Source organism: Anabrus simplex, chromosome 5 (genome assembly GCF_040414725.1).
Source record: "Anabrus simplex isolate iqAnaSimp1 chromosome 5, ASM4041472v1, whole genome shotgun sequence".
NCBI lineage: Eukaryota > Metazoa > Arthropoda > Insecta > Orthoptera > Tettigoniidae > Anabrus > Anabrus simplex.
In genome coordinates this window covers 147,978,529-147,992,096 of record NC_090269.1, presented here as the reverse complement: position 1 = coordinate 147,992,096, position 13,568 = coordinate 147,978,529, and the positions used below count along the sequence as shown (strand labels likewise).

Sequence of the window (13,568 nt, the reverse complement as noted above, 5' to 3'; positions counted from 1 at the left end):
TGAAAGAAATATAAAGAGCAAATATTTCATGGTGCTGCTTCTCAGACTCTCCACAAAATACATACATTTTCCAGTGTTCAGTCTGCAAGCCTCTCTGATTTACTGAGGGATTCCACAACCCTGTGTTTGCAACTATACTCCTTGCCATATAAGCGCATACCCTAAGGGTACAACATTACTTTTTTTCACCGTTATCAATACTGAAGGTAGAGATTTATAGTTATTTTCTAACTGTTGGGTTTGATTCAGTGTTGCTAACTGTACAATTTAGGTATCCTACTCACCGATACATGTTACAGTTACTGTTGTCTTGCATGTTGGTACTATGTATTCATAATTTTGTTGTGACTTGCGAGATTATATATACTGCCACTGCTGTATTGTGAAAAGTCACTCCTATTAGATTTGCGAGAATAAGTACTGTACATTTTCTTTTTCTGTAGAATTGTAAATCAATTTGGATAATACCAAGTAAGCAGAATTGTGGCATGTTCAAATAATGCATATAATAGCATAGTTGGTATGAAATGACATACGCACAAATTTATTAATAACAGTCTCATTTCGTCCAGTTTGTGTGTAGAATTTGATTATAATGTTTAAGAAGCAAGGAAAATCTGTAAGAACTCTGAAAAGGGAACTGATGTTGTCTTTTACAAAGCTCTCTTCAGCAGGCTATCATAAATATCTATGAAGAATTGAAAAAGGAAGACATAGCAAAGATAGACATTTCCTGCAGTGACACGGCAATGATAAGTAGAGTTGTAATTATCGGGGGTAGGAATTTATTTTAAACTTGTTTCTATGATAAGTTTCTGACATAATGAGAATCAGCTCAATTGGTAGGAGATTTTGTTATCAACCTAATGTAACTTCATATTGTCTTCATGGTGTTACTGTTTGCAGACATAGCCTTTGTGTATTCTTACTAACTTACAGCATATGCATATGATATATATATATATATAACACAGGGTGAACCTGAAATCCACCGACAAACTTTCGGAGGTTGTTCAGGGACACCTTCGGAGTATATTGGTATCCCGTTGTCTCCAATGGCTCTTTACAGAGAAATAATGTAATTATGATTCATTCGGTTTGTTACCCCATTCATCCTTGTTTCTGTGAAAATATCTTCACAACATTGAGATTAGTTTGTTATGGTTATGTCTGCTAATTTTAATATGTAACTAGTCAAGTTGGCAGCCATGATGAGCCATTGTAAAAAGAGATAGGGCAGTGATATTTGTTTTTAATGTACAACCTTACATGCCGAGTACAGTAGATCTGGACTTTGTACCTTAAATCATTAAAATCTGTCTCAGCTGCATCATCTTAGTCTCACACTACTTCCCAAGCAACCTATCCTCCTCCATTCGCCTCTCGTGACCACACTAGCAAGGCCAGTTTATACACACAACTTCAGCCATCAAGTTCATTCCTTTATCTCCCCATTACAAGTGCCCTCCTGCCATTGTTCCCATCTATACTCGCAACCATGCCTGTTACTTCCAACTTAGCTGACCAAACTTTCACTCCTGCACTGTAAAGTAGATCTGAAAAAAAGAGAACGGACTTCTTTCTTACAGAATAGGGGCCTACCGTTGATCTCAACTGCAAACTCACTGCATTGGCTTTACTGCACTTTTATTCAGTGTCACATAATACAGTGGCCAAAAGTGATGGGAAGACACTGAATGTGATGCTAATAACGAGTTGTTCCTTCATGAACACTAAAACTACACTATTCTATTTACAATCTTCTTAAAAATCATCCTTGTCTATTACCTGAGAATATAATCATTTTATTAAAATTAACGTCCCATAGTGTTCTTTTATGACATTAATGATATATTTTATTTTAATTATGACACATATTAGATTTCTATTAAGAAATGTTTAGAACTTTGGTGTTTGATGTAAAGAGGTCCAAGAGATAATTGGTAGTGTGAAAAAACTACTGAGGAAGAGGACATAAAGGTCCTCGAAACGTATACATTGTATAACGTAATACTAAATAATTAATTAATTAACTCTAAGTACTGACAAGGCTCATCATCACTTCCCAACTCCAGTTTCCTGGGTGTGGTGTACAAGCACTCACCATCTCCTTCTGTCTTCATACATCTTCTGTTCCAGTACATCCTCCCATTTGTGTCTTCTCTCCTCCACATCTGATCTTACAGTCTCTATCCAGCATTTTCTTGGTCTTCCCTGTGATCGTATGAGATTAAGGTCAAAATATTTCCTGGCAGGTTCATTCTCATTATGTTCCCATACCACTGAAGTCTGCGTTTCTTTATGACACTGGTAATAGGAACCTCAATACCAGCTACTTTCCTATTCACTTCATTTCTGATCTTGTCCTTTCTGGTAATTTGGTTTATGGTTCTAATGAATCTCATTTCAGTTGCTTGGATTCTACTGAAGTCTTTGTTTAGTAGAGTACATGTTTCTAAACCGTACATGAGAATTGGTACAAAGTAAGTGTGGTACATGATTGTTTTCGCTTTTTGTGGTATTTTGCAGTCCCAGAGAAGATTTCTGACTTGACTGTAGAAGTTTAATGCTTTCTGTGTCCTGCAGAATATTTTTTGCCTAACAGTGCTTTTTTTGAGATTGTGCTTCCAAGGTACTTGAAGTGGGAAGCTGATTTGATTTTTACTCCTTTGAGAAATAGGTTTGAGCTTGTTCCTTCCCTGTTGATGGTCATTTCCACTGTCTTTGTTTTGCTCATCTTCAGTCCAAAATTTTTGAATGTATTGTTCCATTCGTTAAGTTTCTTCTTTACTTCAGCTTCTGTCTCTCCCCATGATGACTGACAAGGCTGAATTTTAATTATCAAAGTTATATTTAATGAGTAGAGATTGTAGTCAATATGGACCACTACAAAATCAAACCACAATGGTTAAGTTAATATACCTGCCCTGCCAGAAGGACAAAAATCTACAAAATGCTTTTCTACCTCTACTCTCCACTTCAAGGTATGTCAAAAGTGAGATGGGGAGATCAGATAAAAAATGAATAAATTCCAAGTCATATTGATGAAAGGAAAAAGATTTGGTAAAGAGATAGATTGACAGGACACATCGCAAGGCACCCAGAACTTGTTCAGTTAGTTTCAAAGGGAAGTATAGGTGGTAAGAATGGTTGAAGTAGACAGATTACAGTAGATGTAGAATGTGCTACAGCAAACTCCCAATTATCCAGATGCGGGTTATCCGTGCATCCCCGAGGTTTATTGTAGTGATGGGATAATCAAATACTTCCGATTATTTACATAATCAAATAAATAATCTAATAAAATAATCAAATGAGTTTCAAATACCATTCAGTTGTAGTGATGGCATAATCAAATACTTTCAATATTCGAATAATCTCCATATGATTATTTAGATAATTGAATGAATAATCAAATAAAATAATCAAATGAGCTTCAAATATCATTCAGCTTTATCGCATAGAATATTCGGATGCGTAATGAATCAATTTTTTTGTTTAAATGTGTCGGATGGATAATTGATTGAAATAAGAAAATAGATGAACTCTTATGAAAAATAGAAATACGCCTTTTTCCAAACGTATGTCCAAATGTTGAAACTAAATGAGTGAATTGTCTTAATAACATCACTTTTCATTTGATCATTTCAAAAGCATTCACTATTCAGTTTGAATGCAGTTCCGAATGAATAATTGAAAATAGAATCGAATGGAAAAATTCACTATTCGATTGTCTACTTGATTCGAAGGCAGTTTCGAGTGAATAATCGAAAAATAATCGGATAGAAAAAATGTTCACTATTTGATTGCCTCATTCATTTGAATGAATAATCGAATGGAAAATATAATTGGATAATCAAATAAATTGAAATAATCAAATAATCAATTATTTTGTATTAATTATCCCATCACTAGTTTATAGAATTATTATTTTTATTTCATTTCCTTCATTTTAATCGCGACATTTTGAATTCGTATGAACTTCAAGCACGCTCTTGACTGTAAGTGTGTTGGCTGCTTTGTTCGAGAACTAAGCACCAAACCGTGTACTTTATAGCAGTTCTTTGGTGGTATCCTACGATAGCAGTCATGGCTACGAAGCAAAAGAAAGTGCTTTTAACTTTAAAACAAAGGCTTGAATTAATTGACAAGTTCAAGAAGGGAGAATCAGAAAAGAAATTAGCGAATGATTATGTTGAGGCAGTTAGAGACATTAAAAAATAGCAAACAGAATTAACTTTTTGTACAACAAGAGTGTTTTACCATCAATAGCCATAAGTAATTTTTAAATTAGCCTACTTTATTGGTAAAAATGGTTATTGTTTGACATTATTGTGTTTTCAAACAGTATTGTATCTTCTGTGTTATTCAACATTTTGTTGTGCATTAAAATATACAAAATCATATTATCCGTGCAAATTTATCTGGTGATTTATCTGGACAGAGTTTGCTGTAGTTATGTAGATATGAAGAAGTTAGCATAGAATAAGAATCAGCTTCCACCTCAAGTGGAAGTACAATTTTTAAAGACAAAATAGTCAGTCAAACAAGGAATATTGAGCAGGACCCAGAAAGCGTTCAATTTTTTCCATCAAGTCAGAAATCTGGGACAGCAAAATACCTCATAAAGCCAAAATAACTATGTATTGTGGCTTGGAGAAAGACCTCAGCAGAATTCAAGCAACAGAAGTGAGATTCATCAGAACTATGAATCAAAAGATCAGAAATGATGTGAATCCAAGTTCCTAAAGGAGTGGAATGGGCATGTATTGAAAATGGACAATGTGAGAGCTGGAAGAAAATACTTCAAGCTCATTGTAGAAACAAAAAGACAAAGAAAGCATTGGATAGAGATCGTGAAATTCGAGGTGCAGGAAAAAAGGGTTCACATGAGGAAATATAAAGATAAGAAGTGGCGAGTTTACTGGAGTTGGAGGATGCTACAAATGACTCACCTGACACACATTATTATTGCACTTGTTGATGCTGATGGTACAGCGGCTGCCTCCAGTGTAGAAGCCAGGAAAACCAGGGTTCACGAAGTACGTGCAGTTTACATTTGAGGTGGTGCCGCAGGATTTCTGGACTGAAAATACAGGTACATCATTTTCTCCTTAACTTATCATGACATAGAACAACACTTCAATTATTGAATTGTCTGGAAAATTCCTTGATTGAAAGTTTACAAATTTTATCATTTAGGCAGGAATCATTCATTGGCAGCAATTAGAGGGAGGTGGGATGGGGCTGCCTTCCACTTTGACCACCTGAAACTAGGAATTATAGGATTTGTTTTAATTGTACAAACTGTGTTGTGTTATCAGCTCATTCTTTCCTTTAATTTCTTTAAATATCAAGAAATATTTAGCAAGAATATGCACAAAATATCATTTCTTGCTGCTACCTGATTCGTACAGCACCACAGCAGGTAGTGGAGACTTAGCATGTATTGTGAGGAAGGGTAGCAGGGGTATATTTTTGCCAACGTGATGGACACTGAGGTATGATTCACCCACTTTCCACGTGCATCATCGGTCTGCCATATAGTTCAATGTGTCTGTTACTTTGTTCGTGTGTAGTCAAATACTAAATGATTTGTAATTGTATAATCACGTTGTACTTCTATTTAATTGTAATACATGCATAATTATTGTTCCTTTGGTGAAAGTTTTATTGTATGTTATTGGATTAAATTCTCAAAAAAATATTATTACCGCACTTAAGTTGATAGACTGTGAACCTTTACCTCTCTGTCAAAATTTGCTCAGAGAGCATCACAAAACTTGTAGTTATGTCTTTTTTTTTCTTCTTCAATTTTGGTGTACCAACCTCCACCCTCCACCTGCTATATCACTCAAACCTGGATACTTTTTGTTGTCTATATATTTTTGTGCCCCCCTCCCTCCCCCATTTCAAATTTGCAATTGCCATTACTGGAATCATTACTCATCAATGTATCCTTCAAGATATCTTTCTGGAAATTTCAAAATTATTTCACATAGAGCTAGTATGGTAAGGAGAGGGAGAAGTCATTCTAACAAACACTATTTGATAATACTCAAATAGCTGACTAGTCCATGTCTCGATCTTCGGTTCTCAGGGCCTCGGGTTCGATTTCTGGCAGGGTCAAGAAATTTATAATCTCCCTTAGCTCAGGAACCAGGTGTTTGTTCTGTCCCCACCATTCTTACAGACAACATGCCGTTCCACGCTCAAGGAAGAAATGAAATTAAATGAAATAGCATATAGCCTTTAATGCCAGGAGTGTCCGAGGACATGTTCGGCTTGCCTGACGCAGGTCTTTTGATTTGATGCCTGTAGGTGACCTGCACATCGTGATGAGTATGAAATGAAGATGAAGACTACACATACACCCAAAATTCACGACTCTGCTGTGAATTGAACCTGGGACCCCTGTGACCAAAGGCCAGCACGCTAACCATTTAGCCATGGAGCCGGACCTCACTGGAGAGTCTTCCTTATACATGCTGCTCTAGGCTACCAAGAGCGACACAAAGCTATTATTACTAACATGTTCGGTCATGTTATAATTATTACAAGCTGACGTGTTTTAATCTTGCAATCAAGATCATTTTCAGAGCAATGACAATGATAACTCAAAGAGTGGTAAATAGGGCCTGGATTCTCATGTATCACTAGGGCTCAGAATTTCATGAAAAATCCTTTATTTCTCGATGTCCGAAGATGAGGCCCAATATAATATATGTTCATTATGGGTCATTGTAGCCAGAATATGGTGGGGTTTAATTGTCATTTTTTTGCCTTTTTTCAGCATTTTTGGCTTATTGGTCCTTTTATAGCCTATTTTAGGTCTTAACAGCTTTTGTTTTTTGTTTCTTCACCTTTTTCGACTATATTTTTACTAGTTAAGAGGGAAGCCATACTTTTCAGTGTCCACTTAGTCAAGTAAGACGTAAAAAAATTTCCAGTTTGTCAAACACACAAAATTTCAACAAAAATTATAACACTATAAGTATACCTGTAAAAAATACACACTATTGCACAAAGAATGACATATTTCATTCTACAAGAACATCCTCAGATTCTATCAAATCACTTAAATCATGCATAAATATGTACAGTATTGTTTACGTTGTGTAAACTTGTCAATGATAGAGAGTTAGGTGATGATATGAACAAGTATTAACAAATGATGATTTTGTAAGTACTCAACCAACACCATAACGACTGTCGTGAAATAGTGTTTGGTAACAACGGACTAAGGTTCGGCAATCCAGATAAGTACAGAATATTGTTTTTCATTATGTTATTACGCTGTTACTTAAGTACTTATAAAATCATCATTTGTTAATACTTGTTCATATCATCACCTAACTCTCTATCATTGACAAGTTTCCACAACATAAAAATACTGTACATATTTAAGCATGATTTAAGTGATTTGATAGAATGTGAAGATGTTCTTGTAGAACGAAACATGTCATTCTTTGTGCAATAGTGTGTATTTTTTACAGGTATGTTTATAGTGTTATAATTTTTATTACATTTTTACTGCCCATTCTCAATTCAAATCATCATTAGTTCATCCATTACCTGTTGAACATATTTTTTTTCTATTAAATGCTTTACATATACGCTTGAACCATATCTGACAAGAGAGAGGATGAAATGAAATTAAATGAAACTAGTGCTTGTAAAAACCAGAGGTATCAAATTATATGCAACCGGGCGAGTTGGCCGTGCACGTAGAGGCGCGCGGCTGTGAGCTTGCATCCGGGAGATAGTAGGTTCGAATCCCATTATCGGCAGCCCTGAAGATGGTTTTCCGTGGTTTCCCATTTTCACACCAGGCAAATGCTGGGGCTGTACCTTAATTAAGGCCATGGCCGCTTCCTTCCAACTCCTAGGCCTTTCCTATCCCATCGTCGCCATAAGACCTATCTGTGTCAGTGCGACGTAAAGCCCTTAGCAAAAAAAAAAAAAAAATGATATGCAAGATAAGTGAAATATCGAAAGAAGAAAATTTTGATGTGAGTGTTTTTGAAGAGGAAGTTCTCACTTGCTTCAAGTATGAACCCTTAACATCCGTTGATGAGGAAGAAGTTTCTCAATGTTTCACAACGTGCTGTCTGAAATCCCAACGATCCTTTACACTTAAGAACCTGGAGATGACTATTGTGATATACTGCAAGCCAACTGAGGTAAGGTCTTCAAATTCTAAATTCTGTAACCCTAGCATGGTTGAGCCAAATATGATTCCAGTTTCTTTCTCCAGTACGTGCATTGCGGGTTCACTGAATTCATTGTAGGTGGAAAATATATTTCATTCTAAATTCTGCTAGTACTTCATTAACAATCACAGAATTTCTTTTTTTAAATTATGTTAATATGTAACTTTTTTTGATGATAATAATAATAACAAATAAATAAAAATATATAAATAAAATTACTCAAAACTTAATAAAATTAATAAGCATAATTAACCGAAATGTCCGTAGTATGGGCGCCAGAGTTCACCAGAATGGATCCCTCGAATTTAGATAAGAGCATGATAAACTTTATATCCCAGGGCGTGTACATAATGCTGCGTACTGGTACATCTGCTGCAGGCCTTACCTAACCTCCTGAAAACAACTAATTAGGTAGGAACTGCACCTAGGTTCATCAATAACACTTATTCTAAAATAGCTAACTATATTCTTAACAAATTCCGTGCATGAGCACCTCATCAACATACAACATTATACATATAATACACACATAAAATATTGCTGGAAGACTCCATATTTACAACAACAACAACAATAATAATGAAAATCGTGGGAAAACGAAAGTGAGAACTAAGCTACCATTTGTAGATAGTCCGATGAACAATGTACATGTATGAAGATAAATACCCTTCACTGTCTCTATATCAATTCGACTTACCGATTCTCATAATCGGCAGTTATCACATCACACAGATACTGTACCTTGTACTACTGTGTTCACATATTTTAACACTTGTTGTAAAGATATATACACACGTCTGTCGATCCTCAACATATAAATTTATGGAAAGTCTGAGATAGCTTTCACCAACATATAATGCTAGGCCGCCACAAGTGCTACAATACTTAATGCGCAAGCACTCTCCACAATCGGCCACTTTCCACGAACATAACAAGACTACGCTCCACGAACGTTTGAAGTCCAGTCGATTGCAGCCGTGTCATTCCAGTACCGTGTATCAGCACCACTTCCTTCCCGTACAGTGCGTCAGTTGTAGTTGTAGTTGTAGTTATCTTCCTTCTCGTTCCTTTACAATCACCTCTACAATCACCCTTACAATGTTCCATACAATGTTTTTTGTTGCTGCCGTATGATCAACCTTTATAGACATCAACATCCCCCTCCTCTCAGATGATACGTCTGGATTGGTGCTTGCCAGCCAATCATGAGTGATCTCTAGTCAAGACCAAGCCCTGAACTACTTCTTCCTCCCAAGACAATAACAAACTCTGGGGTATATTCCATGAATCACCAAACTTTCCTAATACAACAACAAGCTCATCTCATCAGGCTGGGATATATACATGACTCATGAATTTCCCGACACAAGTACATCACAACAAACACTGGGGTAGCCATATGACTCATTCAAATTACCAGAGTTATTAAAGCAATGTTTCCCCACTCGTGCAAAACAAATTACTCATACCTACATATGAGGATATCTTCCAGCTTACCAATATAAATGGCAAAATATACAAATGAAATACTGATAATAATAATGATAATAATAATAATAATAATAATAATAATAATAATAATAATAATAATAATAATAATAATAATAATAATAATAATAATAATAATAATAATAATAATAATAATAATAATAATTTAAAAAATCGAATACTGATAATAATATCTCTAACTTCTACATATAATTCTGGGGTGTGATATATGTACTATCACAAATATAAAAGTATATAATGCCTGAAAGAAGAAGTATTTCACTGGTATATTTTTGCACAGTTTGTTGCATACCACCAGAATTTTGCATTTTTAAACATTATATTCCTTCATTAAATATGAAATTAAAACTAAAATTATGAATGAATTTGGGTTGCATTTTTATGTCCTTTTTGCCAGTTTTTAGACCTTATTTATTTTTTAGATCATTTTTAGCCAGTTTTTAGGCCTTCACCTTCCGAGCCCTGGTAATTACATATTTCATTCCTTTGCTTATAGACAACTGAAAATAATGAATTATTTTCTTTTTTTTTTCTTTTGCTATTTGCTTTACGTCACACCGACACAGATAGGTCTTATGGCGACAATGGGATAGGAAAGACCTAGGAATGGGAAGGAAGCAGCTGTGGCCGGGAGACCCTACTGAGTTTTAATTTTTCTACAATTCTTATCTGATTTTCACCAAATTTTGGTAGTACATTGAGATAAGCAAGTTTAAGCTAATTATAACATTTGAATGAATTTGAATGGATATTTTTCAATTTATAACAATTTTTTTGAAAAAAAGTACATCATTTTCAAAATGTCCCATGCACAATATTTTTGAAAATATTTTCTTGAAACTTTCTTACAATAGTCACAACACATATTTTAATAATAATTGGTATTCATTTCAAAAACAATCCATTGGTTATCCAATTATTTCCATTTTTCTCGCTACACCTCGTAACCATGTTAAAACCTATGAAAATTTTGGATTTCACACCCAATATCTCTGAAAATTATAATTACATTTTAAAACGGATACTAAGTTTCATGAATCTTATAATGTAGAGTGTGAGGACACAGTTTGAAGGTAATTGTGCAAAAACTGTTGTGCAAGGAATGTTTTAAACATCTGAAATTGTTAGTTCTGAGAAAAACATAGTTTTATAAATAAACATCTGTCAAGTAATAATACCTTCATCAGAACTTCCCAGCACCTATGTTTCTCCTTCCTTAGTCCTTTTTCTCTCTTCAGCAACTGCTTTTGACTGCTTCTGCTTCTTGCTAACAGTTTTTTTGTCTTCTTTACTATTCATGGCACTTTTCTGCTTCCTGTCTCTGTCACGTTCATGACCCACTTTGTAAGTGGTTTCACTCAATTGTCTGCCATCAACTGCCATTTTGACCTTTTGGCAGGCTACGGAACCCATATTGAACTCCCCCACAGCATTTACAACAGCCATGTCCAACCTTGCTTTGGAAACAAAGGTCTGTTTAGGGCATTTATGCCAAATAACAGAGTGTAAACTCTCATTTGGATTTTGAGTTTTTTCCCTAATACACCTCTTCAACAAATCATCAAAAATAAGATAACAGATGGCAGCACTAGGCCATTCCTAAACATCATGCTCAAGAATCAAGTTGAAACACAAAAGAATCTTCGAGCTATGCCACTTTATCTGCAGGGAAGTGGGCGTGTCCATTCAAATTGAAGTGCACGTGTCATTTTAACGCCCCCGCAGAGCATTTAAAAATGGCCGTACAAGCAAAATAATTATATCACAATGCGCGGCAAGGAATGAAATATCATCTGATGGAAAAATCTCATTTTCGGTTTCTGGACCATTTTTGACTGAAAAACTCAGTAGGGTCTCCCCTTAATTGAGGTACAGCCCCAGCATTTGCCTGGTATGAAAATGGGAAACCATGGAAAACCATCTTCAGGGCTGCCGACAGGGGGATTCGAACCCACTATCTCCTGGATGCAAGCTCATAGCTGCGCGCTCCTAACTACACGGCCAACTCTCCCAGTCTGAAAATTAATGATGTTGACGAATTGGGGTTCTGATATGGTTAAGCTTGGATTTCATTTGATATATTTGTAAATATGTTACATGTTATGCAAAGAATGTAACTTTTTTTTTTTACATATAAATAAAAATTGTATTTAGCAACATTTATTTTCTTCATTTCAGGCCACGAGGACAAAAGGAAAAGTATTCCATGATTTACAATGCAGCCCATCCAGTGGTCATGATTGTTAAGGGGTCAAATTTGTATGATCTGACTCTGTGGTTAGCCGGTTCCAGTCCTGTTGGTCAAAAAATGTTTCGACATCAGCATGTTCCATTACGCACAAACAAACTTCAATACGGGAAAATGCTTCCATAATGCCGTTTGTGGATAGCCTATAGAAGTATGTACTGAGCGTGCATACTCTGAACAGCGATCAAAGTGCTGCAGCGACCATATTTAAAAATGGTACGGTAGTTAATTAAAAAACATGCTTCGTATATCTGAAGTATTTTGATTATGCTCTTATTTATCAAGTAACTATTTTATTTGAAGAATGTCTCCCATTGGACTCAGTCAAGCAGTTTACTTTGGAGGGGACAACACAGTCTGATGGAATGATTTTCATATGAGTAACTACTCGGAAGAACACAATGCCAAAAGAACACATCTGTCAAAAATGCTTGGAAACTCCTGAACTAATCAATAAAAGCACTAGTTACTTTAAATATTAAAAGCTGGAAATCCCACTGGAAACTGAAAGATGGAAACCACTCACCCACACAGCACACTCCAAGTCCATTGCCGCAGGTGCCCGATGCGAGACCTCCGTACCTGGTGCACTCTCTTCTGGTAAAGCAGGTGCCATTGAGATTGTTGTTGCCCAGACAATGAGCATTGGAAAACCTCACAACAGAGAACAGTGGGAAAACTGTGAACAAACAAGCAATTACATTCATATTAAAAAAGTTCTTATCTCAGAAACTACTCAGCTGATTTCACCACTATAAAGCTTTCCTTTTCAAGATTATCATTATACTACTGTACGAGGATAGCAGATACTTAAACAAGCATCCAGGACCCTGGACAGTTAATCTTATTAGAGAAGGGAGCCCATCAATTGTATTTAGAAATATTCATATGCATTTTGATGCTGGAAAACTGATTTTAACAGGCTTCAACCAATAGAATCCAAAATAAACAGTAAGAAAGCATATATAAAAGCATAGTTTAGAATTAATTTTCCTATGCATTTTCTTCATAATTGTAATCATTTTCCAGAAAATTGCACTTTAATGCGTTAAAGGAATACCTGGAGCATGCAGCTCAGGGTGTTCGTGCACCCAGCACACACTCTGAAAAACTTAACGTGAAATGCATGGTCCAATATTGTAAAACTCTCCAAGATCTTCAGAAAATGAACTAGACAGCCTTCTTATTATTATTCATTTCTCATTTCCAGTCTCCTGGGTTGGGTTGTCTATCTACCAAGTTGTCTATCTCTCCACTGCTCCCTTCCTTCCTCTAATATTTCTTCTACTTTTACTCCTTTCTTCTGCTTACTCTTCTTCACCGTATCCATCCACCTCTTTCTGGGTCTTCCCCCTATCATTTTCTCTGTAAATGCTCACGTTGGAACTCTATCCTCTTCCATTCTCATCATGTGTCCATACCATTTCAGTTTACTGGTCTTTATCTTGTCTTGCAGTTTCATCATCATCATCATCATCGTTAGTCGTTGTGCTCATTACTGAGCGTCGTGACCTCATAACTCTATCATTTCTGTGTTGCAACCTTGACAAGATGTCTCCATCCCAAGCGGTTTTCACCTTTCTTTAATATGATCTGAA

General features: G+C 35.7%; 1 protein-coding gene across 2 annotated transcripts in view; it reads right to left on the bottom strand.

The window, feature by feature from the left end:
* The window catches only part of LOC136874711 (cubilin), a 107,998-nt gene that overhangs the window by 65,646 nt on the left and 28,784 nt on the right, over nt 1-13,568 (bottom strand). For both annotated transcript variants that reach the window (XM_067148360.1, XM_067148361.1), the window contains exons 2-3: nt 12,497-12,649; nt 4,956-5,086 (exon numbers count right to left, since the gene is read on the bottom strand). In XM_067148360.1, coding sequence (XP_067004461.1) covers nt 4,956-5,086; nt 12,497-12,649 — 284 coding nt within the window. The remainder of the gene's footprint in view (nt 1-4,955; nt 5,087-12,496; nt 12,650-13,568) is intronic.